Source organism: Stenella coeruleoalba, assembly GCF_951394435.1.
Source record: "Stenella coeruleoalba genome assembly, chromosome: 11".
Taxonomy (NCBI): domain Eukaryota; kingdom Metazoa; phylum Chordata; class Mammalia; order Artiodactyla; family Delphinidae; genus Stenella; species Stenella coeruleoalba.
Window position 1 is genome coordinate 20,523,330 of NC_137157.1, and position 20,269 is coordinate 20,543,598.

Sequence of the window (20,269 nt, forward strand, 5' to 3'; positions counted from 1 at the left end):
GTTTTTCTTTCTCAATTGCTTTGGCTATTTGGGGTCTTTTTTGCTTCCATACAAATTTTAAGATTTTTTTTTTACATCTTTATTGGAGTATAATTGCTTTACAATGGTGTGTTAGTTTCTGCCTTATAAAAAAGTGAATCAGTTATACATATAAATATGTTCCCATATCTCCTCCCTCTTGCATCTCCCTCCCTCCCACACTCCCTATCCCACCCATCCATGTGGTCACAAAGCACCAAGCTGATCTCCCTGTGCTATGCGGCTGTTTCCCACTAGCTATCTGTTTTATATTTGGTAGTGTATATATGTCCATGCCACTCTCTCACTTTGTCCCAGCTTACCCTTCCCCCTCCCCATATCCTCAAGTCCATTCTCTAGTAGGTCTGTGTCTTTATTCCCATCTTACCCCTAGGTTCTTCATGACATTTTTTTCTTATATTCCATATATATATATGTGTTAGCATACGGTATTTGTCTCTCTTTCTGGCTTACTTCACTCTGTATGACAGACTCTAGGTCCATCCACCTCACTACAAATAACTCAATTTCGTTTCTTTTTATGGCTGAGTAATATTCCATTGTATATATGTGCCACATCTTCTTTATCCATTCATCCAGTGATGGACACTTAGGTTGTTTCCATCTCCGGGCTATTATAAATAGAGCTGCAATGAACATTTTGGTACATGACTCTTTTTGAATTATGGTTTTCTCAGGGTATATGCCCAGTAGTGGGATAGCTGGGTCATATGGTAGTTCTATTTGTAGTTTTATAAGGAACCTCCATACTGTTCTCCACAGGGGCTGTACCAATTCACATTCCCACCAGCAGTGCAAGAGTGTTCCCTTTTCTCCGCACCCTCTCCAGCATTTATTGTTTGTAGATTTTTTGATGATGGCCATTCTGACTGGTGTGAGATGATATCTCATTGTAGTTTTCATTTGCATTTCTCTAATGATTAATGATGTTGAGCATTCTTTCATGTGTTTGTTGGCAATCTGTATATCTTCCTTGGAGAAATGTCTATTTAGATCTTCTGCCCATTTTTGGATTGGGTTGTTTGTTTTTTTGTTATTGAGCTGCATGAGCTGCTTATAAAATTTGGAGATTAATCCTTTGTCAGTTGCTTCGTTTGCAAATATTTTCTCCCATTCTGAGGGTTGTCTTTTTGTCTTGTTTATGGTTTCCTTTGCTGTGCAATAGCTTTGAAGTTTCATTAGGTCCCATTTGTTTACTTTTGTTTTTATTTCCATTTCTCTAGGAGGTGCGTCAAAACGGATCTTGCTGTGATTTATGTCATAGAGTGTTCTGCCTATGTTTTCCTCTAAGAGTTTGATAGTTTCTGAGGGCCTTACATTTAGGTCTTTAATCCATTTTGAGCTTATTTTTGTATATGGTGTTAGGGAGAGATCTAATCTCATACTTTTACATGTAACTGTCCAGTTTTCCCAGCACCACTTATTGAAGAGGCTGTCCTTTCTCCACTGTTCATTCCTGCCTCCTTTATCAAAGGTAAGGTGACCATATGTCCATGGGTTTATCTCTGGGCTTTCAACATTTGTTGCACTGGTAAATGGGAGTGTTTCCTTAATTTCTCTTTCAGATTTTTCATCATTAGTGTATAGGAATGCAAGAGAATTCTGTGCCTTAATTTTGTATCCTGCTACTTTACCAAATTCATTGATTAGCTCTAGGAGTTTTCTGGTAGCATCTTTAGGATTCTCTGTGTATAGTATCATGTCATCTGCAAACAGTGACAGCTTTACTTCTTCTTTTCCAATTTGGATTCCTTTTATTTCCTTTTCTTCTCTGATTGCTGTGGTTAAACTTCCAAAACTATGTTGAATAAGAGAGGTGAGAGTGGGCAACCTTGTCTTGTTCCTTATCTTAGTGGAAATGCTTTCAGTTTTTCACCATTGAGGATGATGTTGGCTGTGGGTTTGTCATATATGGCCTTTATTATGTTGAGGAAAGTTCCCTCTATGCCTACTTTCTGCATGGTTTTCTTCATAAATGGGTGTTGAATTTTGTCAAAAGCTTTCTCTGCATCTATTGAGATGATCATATGGTTTTTCTCCTTCAATTTGTTAATATAGTGTATCAGCGTTGATTGATTTGCGTATATTGAAGAATCCTTGCATTCCTGGAATAAATCCCACTTGATCATGGTGTGTGATCCTTTTAATGTGCTGTTGGATTCTGTTTGCTAGTATTTTGTTGAGGATTTTTGCATCTATGTTCACCAGTGATATTGGCCTGTAGTTTTCTTTCTTTGTGACATCATTGTCTGGTTTTGGTATCAGGGTGATGGTGGCCTCGTAGAATGAGTTTGGGTGTGTTCCTCCCTCTGCTATATTTTGGAAGAGTTTGAGAAGGATAGGTGTTAGCTCTTCTCTAAATGTTTGATAGAATTCACCAGTGAATCCATCTGGTCCTGGGATTTTGTTTGTTGGAAGAATTTTAATCACATTTTCAATTTCAGTGCTTGTGATTGGTTTGTTCATATTTTCTATTTCTTCCTGATTCAGTCTTGGCAGGTTGTGCATTTCTAAGAATTTGTCCATTTCTTCCAGGTTGTCCATTTTATTGGCATAGACTTGCTTGTAGTAATCTCTCATGATCTTTTGTATTTCTGCAGTGTCAGTTGTTACTTCTCCTTTTTCATTTCTAATTCTATTGCTTTGAGTCTTCTCCCTTTTTTTCTTGATCAGTCTGACTAATGGTTTATCAATTTTGTTTATCTTTTCAAAGAACCAGCTTTTAGTTTTATTGATCTTTGCTATAGTTTCCTTCATTTCTTTTTCATTTATTTCTGATCTGATCTTTATGATTTCTTTCCTTCTGCTAACTTTGGGGTTTTTTTGTTCTTCTTTCTCTAATTGCTTTAGGTGCAAGGTTAGGTTGTTTATTCGAGATGTTTTCTGTTTCTTAAGGTAGGATTGTATTGCTATAAACTTCCCTCTTAGAACTACTTTTGCTGCATCCCATAGGTTTTGGGTCGTCGTGTCTCCATTGTCATTTGTTTCTAGGTATTTTTTTATTTCCTCTTTGATTTCTTCAGTGATCACTTCGTTATTAAGTAGTGTATTGTTTAGCCTCCATGTGTTTGTATTTTTTACAGATCTTTTCCTGTAATTGATATCTAGTCTCATAGTGCTGTGTTTGGAAAAGATACTTGATACAATTTCAATTTTCTTAAATTTACCAAGGCTTGATTTGTGACCCAGGATATGATCTATCCTGGAGAATGCTCGATGAGTACTTGACAAAAATGTGTATTCTTTTATGTTTGGATGGAATGTCCTATAAATATCAATTAAGTCCATCTTGTTTAATGTATCATTTAAAGCTTCTGTTTCCTTATTTATTTTCATTTTGGATGATCTGTCCATTGGTGAAAGTGGGGTGTTAAAGTCCCCTACTATGAATGTGTTACTGTCAATTTCCCCTTTTATGGCTGTTAGTATTTGCCTTATGTATTGAGATGCTCCTATGTTGGGTGCATAAATATTTACAATTGTTGTATCTTCTTCTTGGATCGATCCCTTGATCATTATGTAGTGTCCTTCTTTGTCTCTTCTAATAGTCTTTACTTTAAAGTCTATTTTGTCTGATATGAGAATTGCTACTCCAGCTTTCTTTTGATTTCCATTTGCATGGAATATCTTTTTCCATCCCCTTTCAGTCTGTATGTGTCTCTAGGTCTGAAGTGGGTTGCTGGTAGACAGCATATATATGGGTCTTGTTTTTGTATCCATTCAGCCAGTTTGTGTCTTTTGGTGGGAGCACTTAATCCATTTACATTTAAGGTAATTATAGATATGTATGTCCTATTCCCATTTTCTTAATTGTTTTGCGTTCGTTATTGTAGGTCTTTTCCTTCTCTTGTGTTTCTTGCCTAGAGAAGTTCCTTTAGCATTTGTTGTAAAGCTGGTTTGGTGGTGCTGAACTCTCTCAGCTTTTGCTTGTCTGTAAAGGTTTTAATTTCTCCATCAAATCTGAATGAGATCCTTGCTGGGTAGAGTAATCTTGGTTGTAGGTTTCTCTCGTTCATCACTTTAAATATGTCCTGCCAGTCCCTTCTGGCTTGCAGAGTTTCTGCTGAAAGATCAGCTGTTAACCTTATGGAGATTCCCTTGTGTGTTATTTTTCCCTTGCTGCTTTTAATATGTTTTCTTTGTATTTAATTTTTGACAGTTTGATTAATATGTGCCTTTGCGAGTTTCTCCTTGGATTTATCCTGTATGGGACTCTCTGTGCTTCCTGAATTTGATTAACTATTTCCTTTCCCATATTAGGGAAGTTTTCAACTATAATCTCTTCAAATATTTTCTCAGTCCCTTTCTTTTTCTCTTCTTCTTCTGGAACCCCTATAATTCGAATGTTGGTGCATTTAATATTGTCCCAGAGGTCTCTGAGACTGTCCTCAGTTCTTTTCATTCTTTTTTCTTCATTTTGCTCTGCAGTAGTAATTTCTACTATTTTATCTTCCAGGTCACTTATTCGTTCTTCTGCCTCAGTTATTCTGCTATTGATCCCAACTAGAGTATTTTTTTTTAATTTATTTATTTTGTTTTGGCTGCATTGGGTCTTAGTTGCAGCAAGTGGGGCTTCTCATCGTTGCAGTGCGTGGGCTCTAAGCGCACGGGCTTCAGTAGTTATGGCACACAGGCTCAGTAGTTGTGACACCTGGGCTTAGTTGCTCCACAGCATGTGGGATCTTCCCAGACCAGAGATTGAACCTGTGTCTGCTGCATTGGCAGGCAGACTCTTATCCACTGCGCCACCAGGAAAGCCCACAACTATTTTCATTTCATTTATTGTGTTGTTTATCATTGTTTGTTTCATCTTTAGTTCTTCTAGGTCCTTGTTAAATGTTTCTTGCATTTTCTCTAATTCCGAGATTTTGGATCATCTTTACTATCATTATTCTGAATTCTTTTTCAGGTAGACTGCCTATTTCCTCTTCATTTGTTAGGTCTGGTGGGTTTTCATCTTGCTCCTTCATCTGCTGTGTGTTGTTCTGTCTTCTCATTTTGCTTATCTTACTGTGTTTGGAGTCTCCTTTTTGCAGGCTGCAGGTTTGTAGTTCCCGTTGTTTTTGGTGTCTGTCCCCATTGGCTAAAGTTGGTTCAGTGGGTTGTGTAGGCTTCCTGGTGGAGGGGACTAGTGCCTGTGTTCTGGTGGATGAGGCTGGATCTTGTCTTTCTGGTAGGCAGGTCCTCGTCTGGTGGTGTGTTTTGGGGTTTCTGTGGACTTATGATTTTAGGCAGCCTCTCTGCTAATGGGTGGTGTTGTGTTCCTGTCTTGCTAGTTGTTTGGCACAGCGTGTCCAGCACTGTAGCCTGCTGGTCGTTGAGTGAAGCTGGGTGCTGGTGTTGAGATGGAGATCTGTGGGAGATTTTCGCTGTTTGATATTATGTGGAGCTGGGAGGTTTCTTGTGGAGCAGTGTCCTGAAGTTGGCTCTCCCACCTCAGAGGCACAGCACTGACCCCTGGCTGCAGCACCAAGATTCTTTCATCCACACGGCTCAGAATAAAAGGGGGAAAAAGTAGAAAGAAAGAAAGAGGATAAAATAAAATAAAATAAAGTTATTAAAATAAAAAATAATTAAGAAAAATGTTTTAAGAAGAAAACAGAACAGATGGATAGAACCCTAGGACAAATGGTGAAAGCAAAGCTATACAGACAAAATCTCACACAGAAGCATACACATACACACTCACAAAAAGAGGAAAAGGGGAAAAAATCATAAATCTTGCTCCCAAAGTCCACCTCCTCAATTTGGCCTGATTCGTTGTCTGTTCATGTATTCCACAGATGTAGAGTACATCAAGTTGATTGTGGAGCTTTAATCCGCTGCTTCTGAGGCTGCTGGGAGAGATTTCCCTTTTTCTTCTTTGTTTGCATAGCTCCTGGGGCTCAGCTTTGGATTTGGCCCCACCTCTGCGTGTAGGTAGCCGGAGGGCGTCTGTTCTTTGCTCAGACAGGACGGCGTTAAAGGAGCAGCTGCTTAGGGGGCTCTGGCTTACTCAGCCCGGGGGGGAGGGAGGGGTGCGGATGCGGGGCGAGCCTGTGGCAGCTGAGGCCAGCATGATGTTGCACCAGCCTGAGGCGCGCTGTGCGCTCTCCCGGGGAAGTTGTCCCTGGATCCTGGGACCCTGGCAGTGGCGGGCTGCACAGGCTCCCCAGAATGGGGGTGTGGATAGTAACCTGTGCTCGCACACAGGCTTCTTGGTGGCGGCAGCAGCAGCCTTAGCGTCTCATGCCCGTCTCTGGGGTCCGTGCTTTTAGCCGCGGCTCGCGCCCATCTCTGGAGCTCCTTTAAGCAGCACTCTTAATCCCCTCTCCTTGCGCACCAGGAAACAAAGAGGGAAGAAAACGTCTCTTGCCTCTTCGGCAGGTCCACACTTCTCCCCAGACTCCCTCCCGGCTAGCCGTGGTGCAACAACCCCCTGCAGACTGCAGACTTTCTTTCATCAGTGTCTTATTGTTTTCTGAGTACACGTCTTTTACCTCCTTAGGTAGGTTTACTCCTAGGTATTTTATTCTTTTTGTTGCAGTGGTGAATGGGATTCTTTCCTTAATTTCTCTTTCTGATCTTTCGTTGTTAGTGTATAGGAATGCAAGAGATTTCGGTGCATTACTTTCGCATCCTGCAACTTTACCAAATTCATTGATGAGCTCTAGTAGTTTTCTGGTGGCGTATTTAGGATTTTCTATGTATAGTATCATGTCATCTGCAAACAGTGACAGTTTTACTTCTTTTCCAATTTGCATTTCTTTTCTTTCTTTTTCTTCTCTGATTGCTGTGGCTAGGACTTCCAAAACTATCTTGAATAATAGTGGTGACAGTGGACATCCTTGTCTTGTTCCTGACCTTAGAGGAAATGCTTTCAGTTTTTCACCATTGAGAATGATGTTTGCTGTGGGTTTGTCGTATATGGCCTTTATTATGTTGAGGTAGGTTCCCTCTGTGCCCACTTTCTGGAGAGTTTTTATCATAAATAGGTGTTGAATTTTGTCAAAAGCTTTTTCTGCATCTATTGAGATGATCATATGGTTTTTATTCTTCAATTTGTTAATATGGTGTATCACACTGATTGACTTGCATATACTGAAGACTCCTTGCATCCCTGAGAGAAATCCCACATGATTATGGTGTATGATCTTTTTAATGTGTTGTTGGATTCTGTTTGCTAGTAGTTTGTTGAGGACTTTTGCATCTATATTCATCAGTGGTAGTGGTCTGCAATTTTCTTTTTTGTAATATCTTTGTCTGGTGTTGGTATCAGGGTGATGGTGTCCTCATAGAATGAGTTTGGGAATGTTCCTTCCTCTCCAGTTTTTTGGAAGAGTTTGAGAAGGATGGGTGTTAGCTCTTCTCTAAATGTTTGATAGAATTCACCTGTGAAGCCATCTGGTCCTGGGCTTTTGTTTTTTGGAAGATTTTTAATCACAGTTTCAATTTCATTACTTGTGATTGGTTTGTTCATATTTTCTATTTCTTCCTGGTTCAGTCTTGGAAGGTTATACCTTTCTAAGAAATTGTCCATTTCTTCCAAGTTGTCCATTTTTGGGGCATAGAGTTGCTTGTAGTAGTCTCATGTGATGCTTTGTATTTCTGCAGTGCCTGTTTAACTTCTCCTTTTTCATTTCTAATTTTATTGATTTGAGTCCTCTCCCTCTTTTTCTTGTAAGTCTGGCTAAATGTTTATCAATTTTGTTTATCTTCTCAAAGAACCAGCTTTTAGTATTATTGATCTTTGCTATTGTTTTCTTTGTTTCTGTATCATTTATTTCTGCTCTGATCTTTATGATTTCTTTCCTTCTACTAACTTTGGGTCTTGTTTGTTCTTTCTCTAGTCCCTTTAGATGTAAGGTTAGATTGTTTATTTGAGATTTTTCTTGTTTCTTGAGGTAGGATAGGTAGGATTTTATTGCTATAAACTTCCCTGTTAGAACTGCTTTTCTGCATCGCATAGGTTTTGGGTCATTGTGTTTTCGTTGTCATTTGTCTCTAGGTATTTTTTGATTTCCTCTCTGATTTCTTTAGTGATCTCTTGGTTATTTAGTAATGTATTGTTTAGCCTCCATATGTTTGTGTTTTTTACCTTTTTTTTTTTTTTTTTTGCGTTATGCGGGCCTCTCACTGTTGTGGCCTCTCCCGTTGCGGAGCACAGGCTCCGGACACGCAGGCTCAGCGGCCATAGCTCACGGGCCCAGCCGCTCTGCGGCATGTGGGATCCTCCCAGACCGGGGCACGAACCCGCGTCCCCTGCATCGGCAGGCAGACTCTCAACCACTGCACCACCAGGGAAGCCCCTACCTTTTTTTCCTCTAATTTATTTCTAATCTCATAGTGTTTTGTTCAGATAAGATGCTTGATATGATTTCAATTTTCTTAAATTTACCAAGCCTTGATTTTTGACCCAAGATGTGATCTGTCCAGGAGAATGTTCCATGTGCACTTGAGAATAAAGTGTAATCTGCTGTTTTCAGATGTCCTATATATATCAATAAAATCTATCTGGTCTATTGTGTTATTTAAAGCTTGTGTTTCCTTATTAATTTTCTTGTGGATGATCTGTCATTGGTGTAAGTGAGGTGTTAAAGTCCCCCACTATTATTGTGTTACTGTTGATTTCCTCTTTTATAGCTGTTAGCATTTGCCTTATGTATTGATGTGTCCTATGTTGGGTGCATATCTGTTTATAATTGTTATATTTTCTTCTTGGATTGATCCCTTGATCATTATGTGGTGTGCTTCCTTGTTTCTTGTACCATTCTTTATTTTAATGTCTATTTGATATGAGCATTGCTACTTCAGCTTTCTTTTGATTTCCATTTGCATGGAATATCTTTTTCCATCTCCTCAGTTTCAGTCTGTATGTGTTCGTAGGTCTTAAGTGTGTCTCTTGTAGACAGCATATATATGGGTCTCGTTTTTCTATCCATTCAGCAAGCCTGTGTCTTTTGGTTGGTGCATTTAATCCATTCACGTTTAAGGTAATTATCGAAATGTATGTTCCTATTACCATTTTCTTAATTGTTTTGGGTTTATTTGTGTAGGTCCTTTTCTTCTCTTGTGTTTCCCACTAGAAAAGTTCCTTTAGCATTTGTTGTACAGCCGGTTTGGTGGTGCTGAATTCTCTTAGCTTTCACTTGTCTGTAAAGCTTTTGATTTCTCCGTCGAATCTGAATGAGATCCTTGCTGGGTCAAGTAATTTTGGTTGTAGGTTCTTCCCTTTCATCACTTTAAATATATCATGCCACTCCTTTCTGGCTTGTACAGTTTCTGCTGAGAAATCCGCTGTTAACCTTATGGGAGTTCCCTTGTATGTTATCTGTTAATAATTTTTCTTTGTCTTTAATTTTAGTCAGTTTGATTACTGACAAAATCAGTAATTTCTGATTTCGGTGTGTTTCTCCTTGGATTTATCCTGCCTGGGACTCTCTGTGCTTCCTGCACTTGGGTGGCTATTTCCTTTCCTATGTTAGGGAAGTTTTCGACTACAGTCTCTTCAAATATTTTCTTGGGTCCTTTTTCTCTCTCTCTTTTTTTTCTGGGACCCCTATACTGAGAATGTTGGTGTGTTTGAATTTTGTCCCTGAGGTCTCTTAGGCTGTCTTCATTTCTTTTCATTCTTTTTCTTTATTCTGTTCCACGGCAGTGAATTCCACCATTCTGTCTTCCTGGTCACTTATCTATTCTTCTGCCTCAGTTATTCTGCTGTTGATTCCTTCTAGTGTATTTTTCATTTCAGTTATTGTATTGTTCATCTCTGTTTGTTCTTTAATTCTTCTAGGTGTTTGTTCTTTAATTCTTCTAGGTCTTTGTTAAACACTTCTTGCATCTTCTCAATCTTTGCCTCCATTCTTTTTCTGAGGGCCTGGATCATCTTCACTATCATTATTCTGAATTCCTTTTCTGGAAGGTTGCCTATCTCCATTTCATTTAGTTGTTTTTTCTGGGGTTTTATCTTGTTACTTCATCTGGTACATAGTCCTTTGCCTTTTCATTTTGTCTATCTTTCTGTGAATGTGGTTTTCGTTCCACAGGCTGCAGGACTCTAGTTCTTCTTTTTTCTGCTGCCTGCTCTCTGGTGGATGAGGCTATCTAAGAGTGTTGTGCAAGCTTCCTGATCGGAGGAACTGGTGGTGAGTAGAGCTGGTTGTTTCTCTGGTGGTCAGAGCTCAGTAAAACTTTAATCTGCTTGTCTGCTGATGGATGGGGCTGAGTTCCCTCCCTGTTGGTTGTGTGGCCTGAGGGGACACAGCACCGGAGCTAGAGGCTCTTTGGTGGGTCTAATGGTGGACTCTGGGAGGGTTCACGCCAAGGAGTACTTACCAGAACTTCTGCTGCCAGTGTCCTTGTCCTCATGGTGAGCCACAGCCACCCCTGGCCTCTGCAGAAGACCCTCCAACACTAGCAGGTAGGTCTGTTCATTCTCCTATGGGGTCACTGCTCCTGCCCCCTGGGTCCTGATAAGCAGACTACTTTGTGTGTGCCCTCCAAGAGTGGAGTCTCTGTTTCCCCCTGTCCTGTCGAAGTCCTGCAATCAAATCCTGCTAGCCTTCAAAGTGTGATTCTCTGGGAATTCCTCCTCCCATTGCTAGACCCCCAGATTGGGAAGCATGATGTGGGATTCAGAACCTTCACTCCAGTGGGTGGACTTATGTGGTGTAATTGTTCTCCAGTTTTCGAGTCACCTACCCAGTGGTTATGGGATTTGATTTTATTGTGATTGTACCCCTCCTACTATCTCACTGGTTTCTCCTTTGTCTTTGGGTGTGGGGTATCTTTTTTGGTGAGTTCCAGTGTCTTCCTGTCGATGATTATTCAGCAGTCAGTTGTGATTCCGGTGCTCTCGCAAGGGGGAGTGAGCGCACGTCCTTCTACTCCGCCATCTTGAACCAAATTGCTGTAGCTTCTACATCAGCACTTGCATGTTATGGGTGCTGCTTCTTAAACCTCATGAACTAACCTCTGCTAGCTTCCAACTTTTCTGTAGCTTCCTTACCTCTCTTGGCCCTCACAGAATTGAGAGAGTGAGGGTCTTGCTCTGGATTAAGCTTTGGCTTAAGGGAATGTTTCTGCTGGTTTGATCTTCTGTACAGACCACTAAAACTTTCTTCAGATCATCAGTAAGGCTGTTTCACTTTCTTATCATTTTGGTGTTCACTGGAGTAGCACTTTTACTTTCCTTCAAGAGCTTTTCCTTTGCATTCACAGCTTGGCAAACTGTTTGGTGGAAGAGGCCTACCTTTTGGCTTATCTCTGCTTTCAGCTTGCCTTCCTTACTAAGCTTAGTCATTTCTAGCTTTTGATTTAAAGTGAGAGATGTGTGGCTTTCCTTCTCTTGAACACTCAGAGGCCTCTGTAGGGTTATTAATTGAATTGGCCTAATTTCAATACTGTGTCTCAGGGAAGAGGGGAACCCATGGAGAGGCAGAGATGGGGAAACAGAGCAGTCAGAACACATTAAGTCCACTGTCTTATATGCGCAGGGTTTGTAGCACCCCAAAACAATTACGATAGTAACATCAAAGATCACTGATCATAGATCACCACAACAAATATAATAATAATGAAAAACTCTGAAATATGGCGAGAATTACCAAAACGTGACACAGAGTCACAAAGTGAGCAAATGGTGTTAGAAAAACAGCACTGACAGACTTTCTCGATGCAGGATTGTCACGAACCTTCAATTTTTAACAAATGCAGTATCTGCGAAGTGCACAAAAATGACATATGTCTGTGTGTAACAAATTGTTTTTCTCTTGCTGCTTCTAATATTCTCTCCTTGTCTTAACTTTTGATACTTTAATTATAATGTCTTAGTGGGGGTCTCTTTGGGTTCCTCTTACATGGGCTTCCTGGATCTGGAAGTCCGGGTTTCACCCCAGAGATTATGTTTTAATCTGTCTGGGTCACAGCCTCATAAAGAGATTTAAAAATTCTCCAGGGGATTGTAATGCATAATCAAGTTTGAGAACCGCAGCCTTAAATCCAATCAGTCGAAAAGGGCCACTGTCTGAGCAACACCTCCCCACGGCAGAGCCAGCCCAGCTGAGGCTAAAAGTGCCACACTTACCTACAATACTTGAGAGGAGTCCCCGAGAACTCACTGCCATCAGACTCAGGCTCAGATCGGTTCTCAAAGTCAGAAATTCGGAATACAGACAAGCTGGCGTTCACATAGCCAACCATGCACCTACAAAAGAAAACAGATTCTCTAATTAGGACTCTGATCACCTCTGCATCCAATTCACCAAGGCTCTACTTCCTAGAAATCTCTGCAGTTATAGGTGCCTTACTTGGACCTGCCTTGTCACAGCACTCAAGTTGGAATACACTGAAAAGCCCTGGGTATGCTGAATGAAGAACAAGTCATTCTTTTGTTATAGTCCTTTTTGTGCAGAATCATCATCTAGACCATCACTACCCCAATCAGTGCTTCAGTGAAATGGGCAAAAGCATTGCATGATCAGCATAAGTAAGTCACCACTTCTTTCATTGATGACACACACACATATGCACACATAATCACATTCCTTCATTAATGATTATCTATAATTTCTCATAATGCCCTGAATATAACTAGTATGAATATAACCCCCCTCCCAACTCACATCCCATGCTACAGTCATGCTAGATTATGTTCCTTTCATGTATCCTATACTTTCATGCCTCTGCTCATGTTGTCTTTTCTCTTGGGATTCCTTACTCATGGTTTACAAGTGGTAATAGTGTTCACCACCTGAGATGTCACCTCTTTTGTGAAAATGTCCTAATCCCTCCAGTCAGAAGACTCATTCCCTTCTCTTTGTGGTGCAGCTCTATTTACTTCACAATGGCCATATAGCTTATACTAGAGTTGGCTGCATACATGTATGTCTTCTCCTTTGGACTATAGTGGTTTTTTTCTTTTTTGGATCAGAAGAGGTGTCACAGATATTTTGGTATCCTCGGACAGTCTCGTGCAGTGTAGGAATCCAGTAAATATTGAATTCAATGTAAAGTACCAGAGATTCTATCAAGGTCTTGAAGATGGATCAGGAATAAAACTATTGCCTGGACCTCCCAGGGATTATAAGCTTCTTGAGGACATGGCTTTCATTCTGTGTTGGGGAATGGGGGTCAGTATATTACAATACAAAAAACTTGGGCTTTAGGGTCAAATTGTAGCTCTGCTGCTTTCTAGCCGTGTGATCTTGGCAAATTATGCAATTCTTAAAGCAACAAAAGTGTCCACCTCATAGGGTCATTGTGGGAATGAAATGAAATGATATATGTAAAGCAAGTGATATAATGCTTAGCCTATAGCAAGATCTTAATAAATGTGAGTGGTATTTTATTTCATGCACCTAGCAGGAGGTCAATAAATATTTAATTATTAATTGAAAGAAGAAATCATGGTCTTCAGACTCTCTTCATTAACATGTCTGATGTGATTATCCAAAGTTGCTGAATACCAAACCCAAGTGATAACACAAACATAGTTCTGAGAGCACATGGGTTCTGTGCATGTGTTGTCTTGCTCAAGACAAGTCACTGGTTTCATCATGGCCTTAAAAGAAATGAACCAAGCAGAAGGACCCATTTGTCAACAGTCACTCATGGATGAAACAAATGGTCAGTGCGTGTGTAACACGCCCTACTCCCACTGGCAGCAGGCCTCTCCCATCACTCCATAAAAAGGTAATTTGAAATGATTTCTCCCTCATCTATGAACTGCCTAGAACATGACATGAAAACAGAGTCTTGATGATGATTAGCTGTCACAGAGAGGGAGCCAGTTTTGTGAAATACAGAATAGAGCAGAGTCTTCTCAGGAGCTGAGCTGTGGGAAGTGAAAGGTGCTCTGGAAACTGGCAAAAGCAGGCCCAGCATTGAAATGGAATAATTACAACCCCTCCTACACTCTTCTCTCACACAGCAGCCCTGAGCTTTACTAAGATTAAAGCTGCTCATGGCTACTCTGTTAAAAAAAACTCAATAGAGAGCCCAAATTCGAATGAATTACCCGTCTCACAGGCTGAATACCTTACATTCAAAATAAAAGATAAAAAGGAGACATAGCTGAACTCTTTATTAAGCATATTCCTGTAATGTCAGTCATGAATCAAGTTGAAAATGTGCCTTTAGTGGGCATGTACTCCTTCTGGGTGCAAAGCATTACACACGGAACTAGTAAGTCTTCTTTCCATATAATTTCCATCATCAGGGAAGAAGAGGAACTGCTAATACTGAATTTTCTAGGCATTTATCTAATTCTTTTCACTGTGGTAGAATCTTAGCTTGCCAACATCAAACAGTTGAGACCTTCATCAATTCAGGGAAATGAGGTTTCCCACACTTCATCGCATAGAGTTCAGCCAGTGGCATCCATGTGTCAACTCAGTGACCTATTGTTACAGCAGGAAGGTCAAAGGCAGCAGAAGATCCCATGTCTACTAAGTTTGCTGGCAGGAGGTCTATGTATCCTCACTGTGACACACCCCCAGCTCCAGGTGAGACAGAGGAAAGACAAGGCTACACTGATGATCAGGGAGAAGTGAGAGGGAAGGAGAAAAAAGTAGCAGACAAAGGAAGAGTTTCCTGAGAATATAAAATAATGAAGTCAGTTTTCTTAAGGGGTTGGCAGATGGCGTCTAAAGGCATTTCCAAGAAAGAAGATTCAGAAAAATGTCTTATGCAAGGGCAGCATTGTTTGAATTAGAATGCATATGTTTTCCAAGTAACTTCTGAGAAGACATTTATTTAAATGTGAGAATTCTGGTTTTAAAACCATTCATTACTTATCGGTTTCCATCCTTTACTATGGGGGAAGAGGATGAACTAGTGATCGTTCTCATCATTTTCAAGGGAGAGAACAGAATCAGAAGTTGACTTTTGAGTCTGTAGATTCCAGATCAAACTCACTGCAGAGTGTCTTTGAATTCTGCTACTAACTTTGCTTTTGAGGTTTTAGGCATTGTGACTCAAATAGCATGGGGATAGGGTTGAAAGGGCAAAAAAGCAAGGGGAAATAAGGTCAGGTTTGTGCATTTAAAGTCAGACATGCTTTGTAGAAAAAATGACTTATTTATTTATAGGTTAATTTGTAGATAACTTTATAGGTAATAAATTAGGCTAATGAGATAAGCACAGAAGAAAGTAGACTTCTGACTTCTTGCATTGAAAACGTCAGACATTATTATGAAATAAGAAGAGTAGCCCTCTGTAACCATAAGCTTTATCTTCTGAAATACAACTTTGCAATTGGTTTTGGTGTTGATCGATTTAATTGATTTATAGCTTATATAAATACATTATTTATAGTTCATTAAGATATTTGTAGCTCATTCTGTGAAAATTCGAGCACTGTGTCCTTGATCAAATCTCTAACTCCTTATGGTATCACTATTTTTACAGGAAAATCAGCTTGATTTATACCACTAGACCAGGTATATACCTCACAGTAATTTTCTAAGGCCTGCATATATCCTTAGAGAATGTTCCCAAACTCTAAGCCATGTCTACCTGATAACAAAGTAATTAGTTTATTGCATTCATTGAGGGTGAGGGATCAACCTGGTTATTTGTGCTTTCTGGAAAAAAAATTTAGTTTGCTGATTGAAATTTTAACTCTGATTGACAGAACAATTTTATAATATACATCTTCAACTTTACTTCACAATTTCTGTCTCCTGATGTCTGCCCAGAGGTGATTTTAGTTCTCTAAGCTCTTTCTAAAGGGCCCTTGGGAAGATACCCTGAAAGACGAAGTGCCTTCATTTTGTAGGCAATGAACAACACTCTGATCACCGGCAGCTGGAAAGACAGAATGTCTTAAGAGGGAAGATGAAAACATTTGAAAAATTCTTGTGTACCTGCTGTGTGGAGACCACTGCCTCAAACCACAGTATTCCTTTCACGTACAGATCTGGCTGAAAAATGAGAATGTCTTCCCCACTGTGCTGCTGAACTGCTGAAGACTGATCTGCTGAGCAGACGAGTGTTGAGACTGGGGGGAATGCGCAGCCAGGAGTAACTGAAGCACGCTGTCATAGGGACAAGGGGCCTGTGAACTGAATGACCCTGGACACAGGAGTGAAATTCTCATCCATGGAGGAGCCAGGGAAACGTGTAAGGTGAGGGAAGCCTGGAGTTTTGGAGAAAGGTGATTGGTTTGGTTGGAATACTGTTGATTTAGGGTCAATTTAAATTGAAATATGGCGTTTCCACAGCTGGATTTAATCTCAGTGGGATCTCACTCTGACTGCACATGCTACCTTAAAAGCCTATGACGTCTAAAATTTGACAATGCTGCTCCTCTACGAGTTCAGTCATCTCTGAAGCATTTTTAAACTGGAAAAAGAAAAAAACCTAAAAAGGATAATAGAGTAGCTGGTGGGGAAGAAAATAAGATTCATGAAGAAACGTACACAAATGTAACTATTTGAAAATAAGAAAAATAAGAAATAATAAGAAAAATATAAAGTATTTTATAATACTTTATATAAAAATATATAATACTTTATATACTTTATATAAATAATACTTTTATATATATAAATATATAATACTTTTATAATACTTTATATATATAAATATATAATACTTTTATAATACTTTTATATATAAATATATAATACTTTTATAAAAATATAATACTTTTATAATACTTTATATAAAAATATAAAGTAAAAAATATAAAAAATAAGAAAAATATAAAAATAAGAAAAAATAAGACTAATGGATTAGCAGATAAAAAGTAGATCTACAAATATTGAAGGTAGCAACAGGATCTTAAGAGAAACATTGTTTAAAAAAAAAAAAGGCCCAAAGAGCTCAGTAAAACTGAATTAAGGAGGCTATTTAGAGAAATTCTAATCACCATGAACATTGTCTTAAATCTAATAGGCTGTCAAAATTCTAAAGCTTTGATTCATTATCAACTGCACATAAATGTTCCCACTTTATTTTTTGGTTTCCTCCAGAACAAGGTATTACCAGATTTGAAGTAGCGGAAGAATGGAAATAACCATTAAGATTTAAACCCCAGGGAGTTGACTCTTAGATGAGTTGGATAAGCACTTATTGGCAAGGGTCCCGAGGGCTGTGAGGTTCAGGATGAAGGGCACTGTCTGAGCCTAGGCTTTACCTTCGTGTGGGCTCCATCAGTTACTCTGCCTTGTGATTATGGATTTAACCTCTCTCAATCTCTTTCTGCCCTTCAAAGCGAGGCTAATGATGTATATCCCGCTACCCGCGTTGTTCTGAGAATCAAACGCAAAACATACATGCAAGTGGTTTGAACAAAGATAAGCTTTTCTAGGCTGAGTCAAGCAGAGAATGTTCACAACAGTTACAGGTAGAAAGAAATGCATGCATAGTACCATGTAAGTCTTTAAATCTCTCTTGAAATGGGATGGTATGCTCACTTACAGTGGCTAGATAATTCACATTTAATGGCCACGTGGTGAGTGAAGAACTTTATAGAAGCTTCCTCAAATAGCTGGATTGTGAGCTTTATCTCCTTCAGTTATCTATGCCTTAGAGCATTTATGTAGGATGAATAATGAAATTGGACCTGGGTCAGGTGTGTATAAATTCAGCTGACTTGATTTGGTGGCACTGTACTCCTTGGGGGCTGATGGAACTACCCTGGCTAGAGAGGATGAATTAGTTTGGTTCAGACTAGTAAACTAAGAGGCAGGGCTGCTTGTAGGAATAGGCAGGAGCCTAAGTGAGATGACTTCTGGGGAACCAAAAGGACCCTATGATCCCAACACACATTCCACTCTAACCTACAGACATTTAAATCCCACAATTAATTATATTATTTTGACATTAGCCAAACAGGGTTGTTTTATTTTTTCCCACTAAAGTATGTTGGGACTTTTTATCTTTTTTTCCAAGGGTGTAGAAATGAAAGCTAGGGGACATGTTATAATTTTGCCAAGACTTTAGCTGACCAGAAATACAGAGCTCTGGCTTTGGGAACCATTGAGGTGATGCCGTAGTATTGATCTCTCAGCGAGTTAAGTTCACCCAATTTGCCTGTGGTAATATAGACACTGGTCAAGTCCACAGCCAGGAAAGAATCATTCAGTTACTTATTCCACAAATATTTATGGAATACCTTGTGAGTACTTGGCACATGACTGCACATTTCCCATGTAAAATTTTCAGAGTCTTCACATGACACAAGAGGAATCAAATTATAACTATACTTTTATAAACTCATAAAAATGGCATAACTATATATCATGGAACACTTTTTTTGCTACACACATTAGCATACCACACACTTCTGAATTCATGGTGGGCAGGAGGGGGGAAAATGATTTTTTGCTTTTCTTACATTGGATTCCACCTAAAACTTGTATGACTTGTATGACTTCCAACACTTCAATAGATCAGAATGTGTTTTCTTTGGCCAAAAGTGTTATTGTATCATATTTCCACCTCCCCACTACAGGCCTTCTGTCCTGGGCTTGTGTCCCATGTGCTCCAATGCAGAGGCTTCTGTCTGAGTGTCCAACAGCACACGATGGCTAGGAAATGGGGATTTCATGATGGCTTTATGGCCCACTTACTTTTGCCCAGCTTCCCCTTGGCCTGCACAAGGTCCATACTTATAAGCGTACACCAAGCGAGGGATAAAGTCAGATGTGATCGCTATGACAAACGCGTTTGTAATAACAGAGAGAATTCCAATGCCTTCAAGAATTCCATACCAAATTCCTATTCAAAGAGAAGTGTTGAATTAATTCCAGACACAACAGCAGAGGTGATAACTACAAAAACAACTGGGGTAATTCATTTTCAGTAGTCCTTTGCACAGGTCCTTTCACCATCCCAAATACTGATTCTTGCAACCAGGAGGAAGAATTCGTACCTTCAAAAACCTTGGCATTGAAGGAGTTTGCATGGAAGTGCCCATGCTCATGACTTAAAAATCAATCGGGTTCAGATATAAGTAGAGAATTTTGGTCAATGATAAGGCACTAAACACTATCTGATAAGACTGGCACATGCAATGTCAAGATGCCACAAGACTGGGAGCTCCTTGGGGGTACCTATAGCGTCTCTCCAGTTCATCTTTATGGACCAAGTTCCTGATGCACTGACCCAGAGTAGGTGCTCACTGAGTGTGTTTGTTTCATTGGGACGTTCAAAAACCACTGAGTTAAGAATATGCACACCGAATTCTCTTCTACACACACTGGCTGAGCACCTGCCTGCTCTATTCTAAGCACTGGATGCAGATATGAATAAAAGACAGTCTCTGGTCTCTGCCAGCTTTTGAGAGCCTGCACCTGATTCAACTCAGCATCTCTAGTCAAAAACCAAAGGCCATCTCTGCCTATAGAAAAACTGGATCATACTTCCTATGACTCAGGCAAATATTTAGGAAAGAGCAAAACAAAGTTAAGCAAATGGGAGATCTACTTTAAAAAGGAAAAAGGTGGTAATAAATCAAATGTTTAGATTCCAGAGTCTTAGGATAGAAACAATCAAATTGAGAATCTATTTAAGCACAAATTCTCTAGCACTGGAAATTATAAATTTCCAAATAGGTAGCTGTACTTGTTATCTAATATTATTTAAAGCTAACAATTATTCTTTTGTAAGAGTTAGTTGAATCATCTTACATGGAAACCATATGTAAAAATCTAAAGCTGGTAGCTGTTTTATTTTATCTACCAGGTGGTTAATATCTTTTAAAAACACCCCAAATCCAACTTACCTATGTCTTTGGCCCTTGAAGCTAAAGGTCGCCTCCACTGTGTGACAAATTTATAAGCGTCAAGTCGAATTTCAATTATATTATTCAGTAAGGCCAGAAGTGGTGCTAGGGGAAAAGCTGCCACAAAGATAGTTGTAAATCCAAACTGGAGAACTGGGGAAGGAAAAAGGAAAAAGAACAAAGAGTATTGGTTTTCCAGTACTATTTTCAAAAGGATAATAATCTGAATGTGTCATTGTTTTAACCCATATTTTTCCCCAAAGCACAGGGAACATCTCTTCTAGAAAGATGCCAGGACACTTGAAAAAGAGGTACTCCCTGAGCCTGGAAGCAGTGGCATCCTAGGAGCAATGATCATACCTAGAGTCCAGAGCTTGTTTTCTAAATACCATTCTCTAATAAAAGGAACCAGGGCTCCTTAGAGAAATGTTTGATTCCAGAGCTATGGCAGGGAAAAGACAAGATTAGTCTGGAATATCTTGTGATGCCAGAAAGTTAGGAAGTGCTTGAGAAATGATG

At 39.5% G+C, this 20,269-nt stretch overlaps 1 protein-coding gene across 1 annotated transcript in view; it reads right to left on the reverse strand.

The window, feature by feature from the left end:
- The window catches only part of ANO4 (anoctamin 4), a 482,060-nt gene that overhangs the window by 11,655 nt on the left and 450,136 nt on the right, over positions 1–20,269 (reverse strand). The window contains exons 29-31 of the mRNA XM_079935996.1: positions 19,751–19,903; positions 18,597–18,744; positions 12,104–12,223 (exon numbers count right to left, since the gene is read on the reverse strand). Coding sequence (XP_079792122.1) covers positions 12,104–12,223; positions 18,597–18,744; positions 19,751–19,903 — 421 coding nt within the window. The remainder of the gene's footprint in view (positions 1–12,103; positions 12,224–18,596; positions 18,745–19,750; positions 19,904–20,269) is intronic.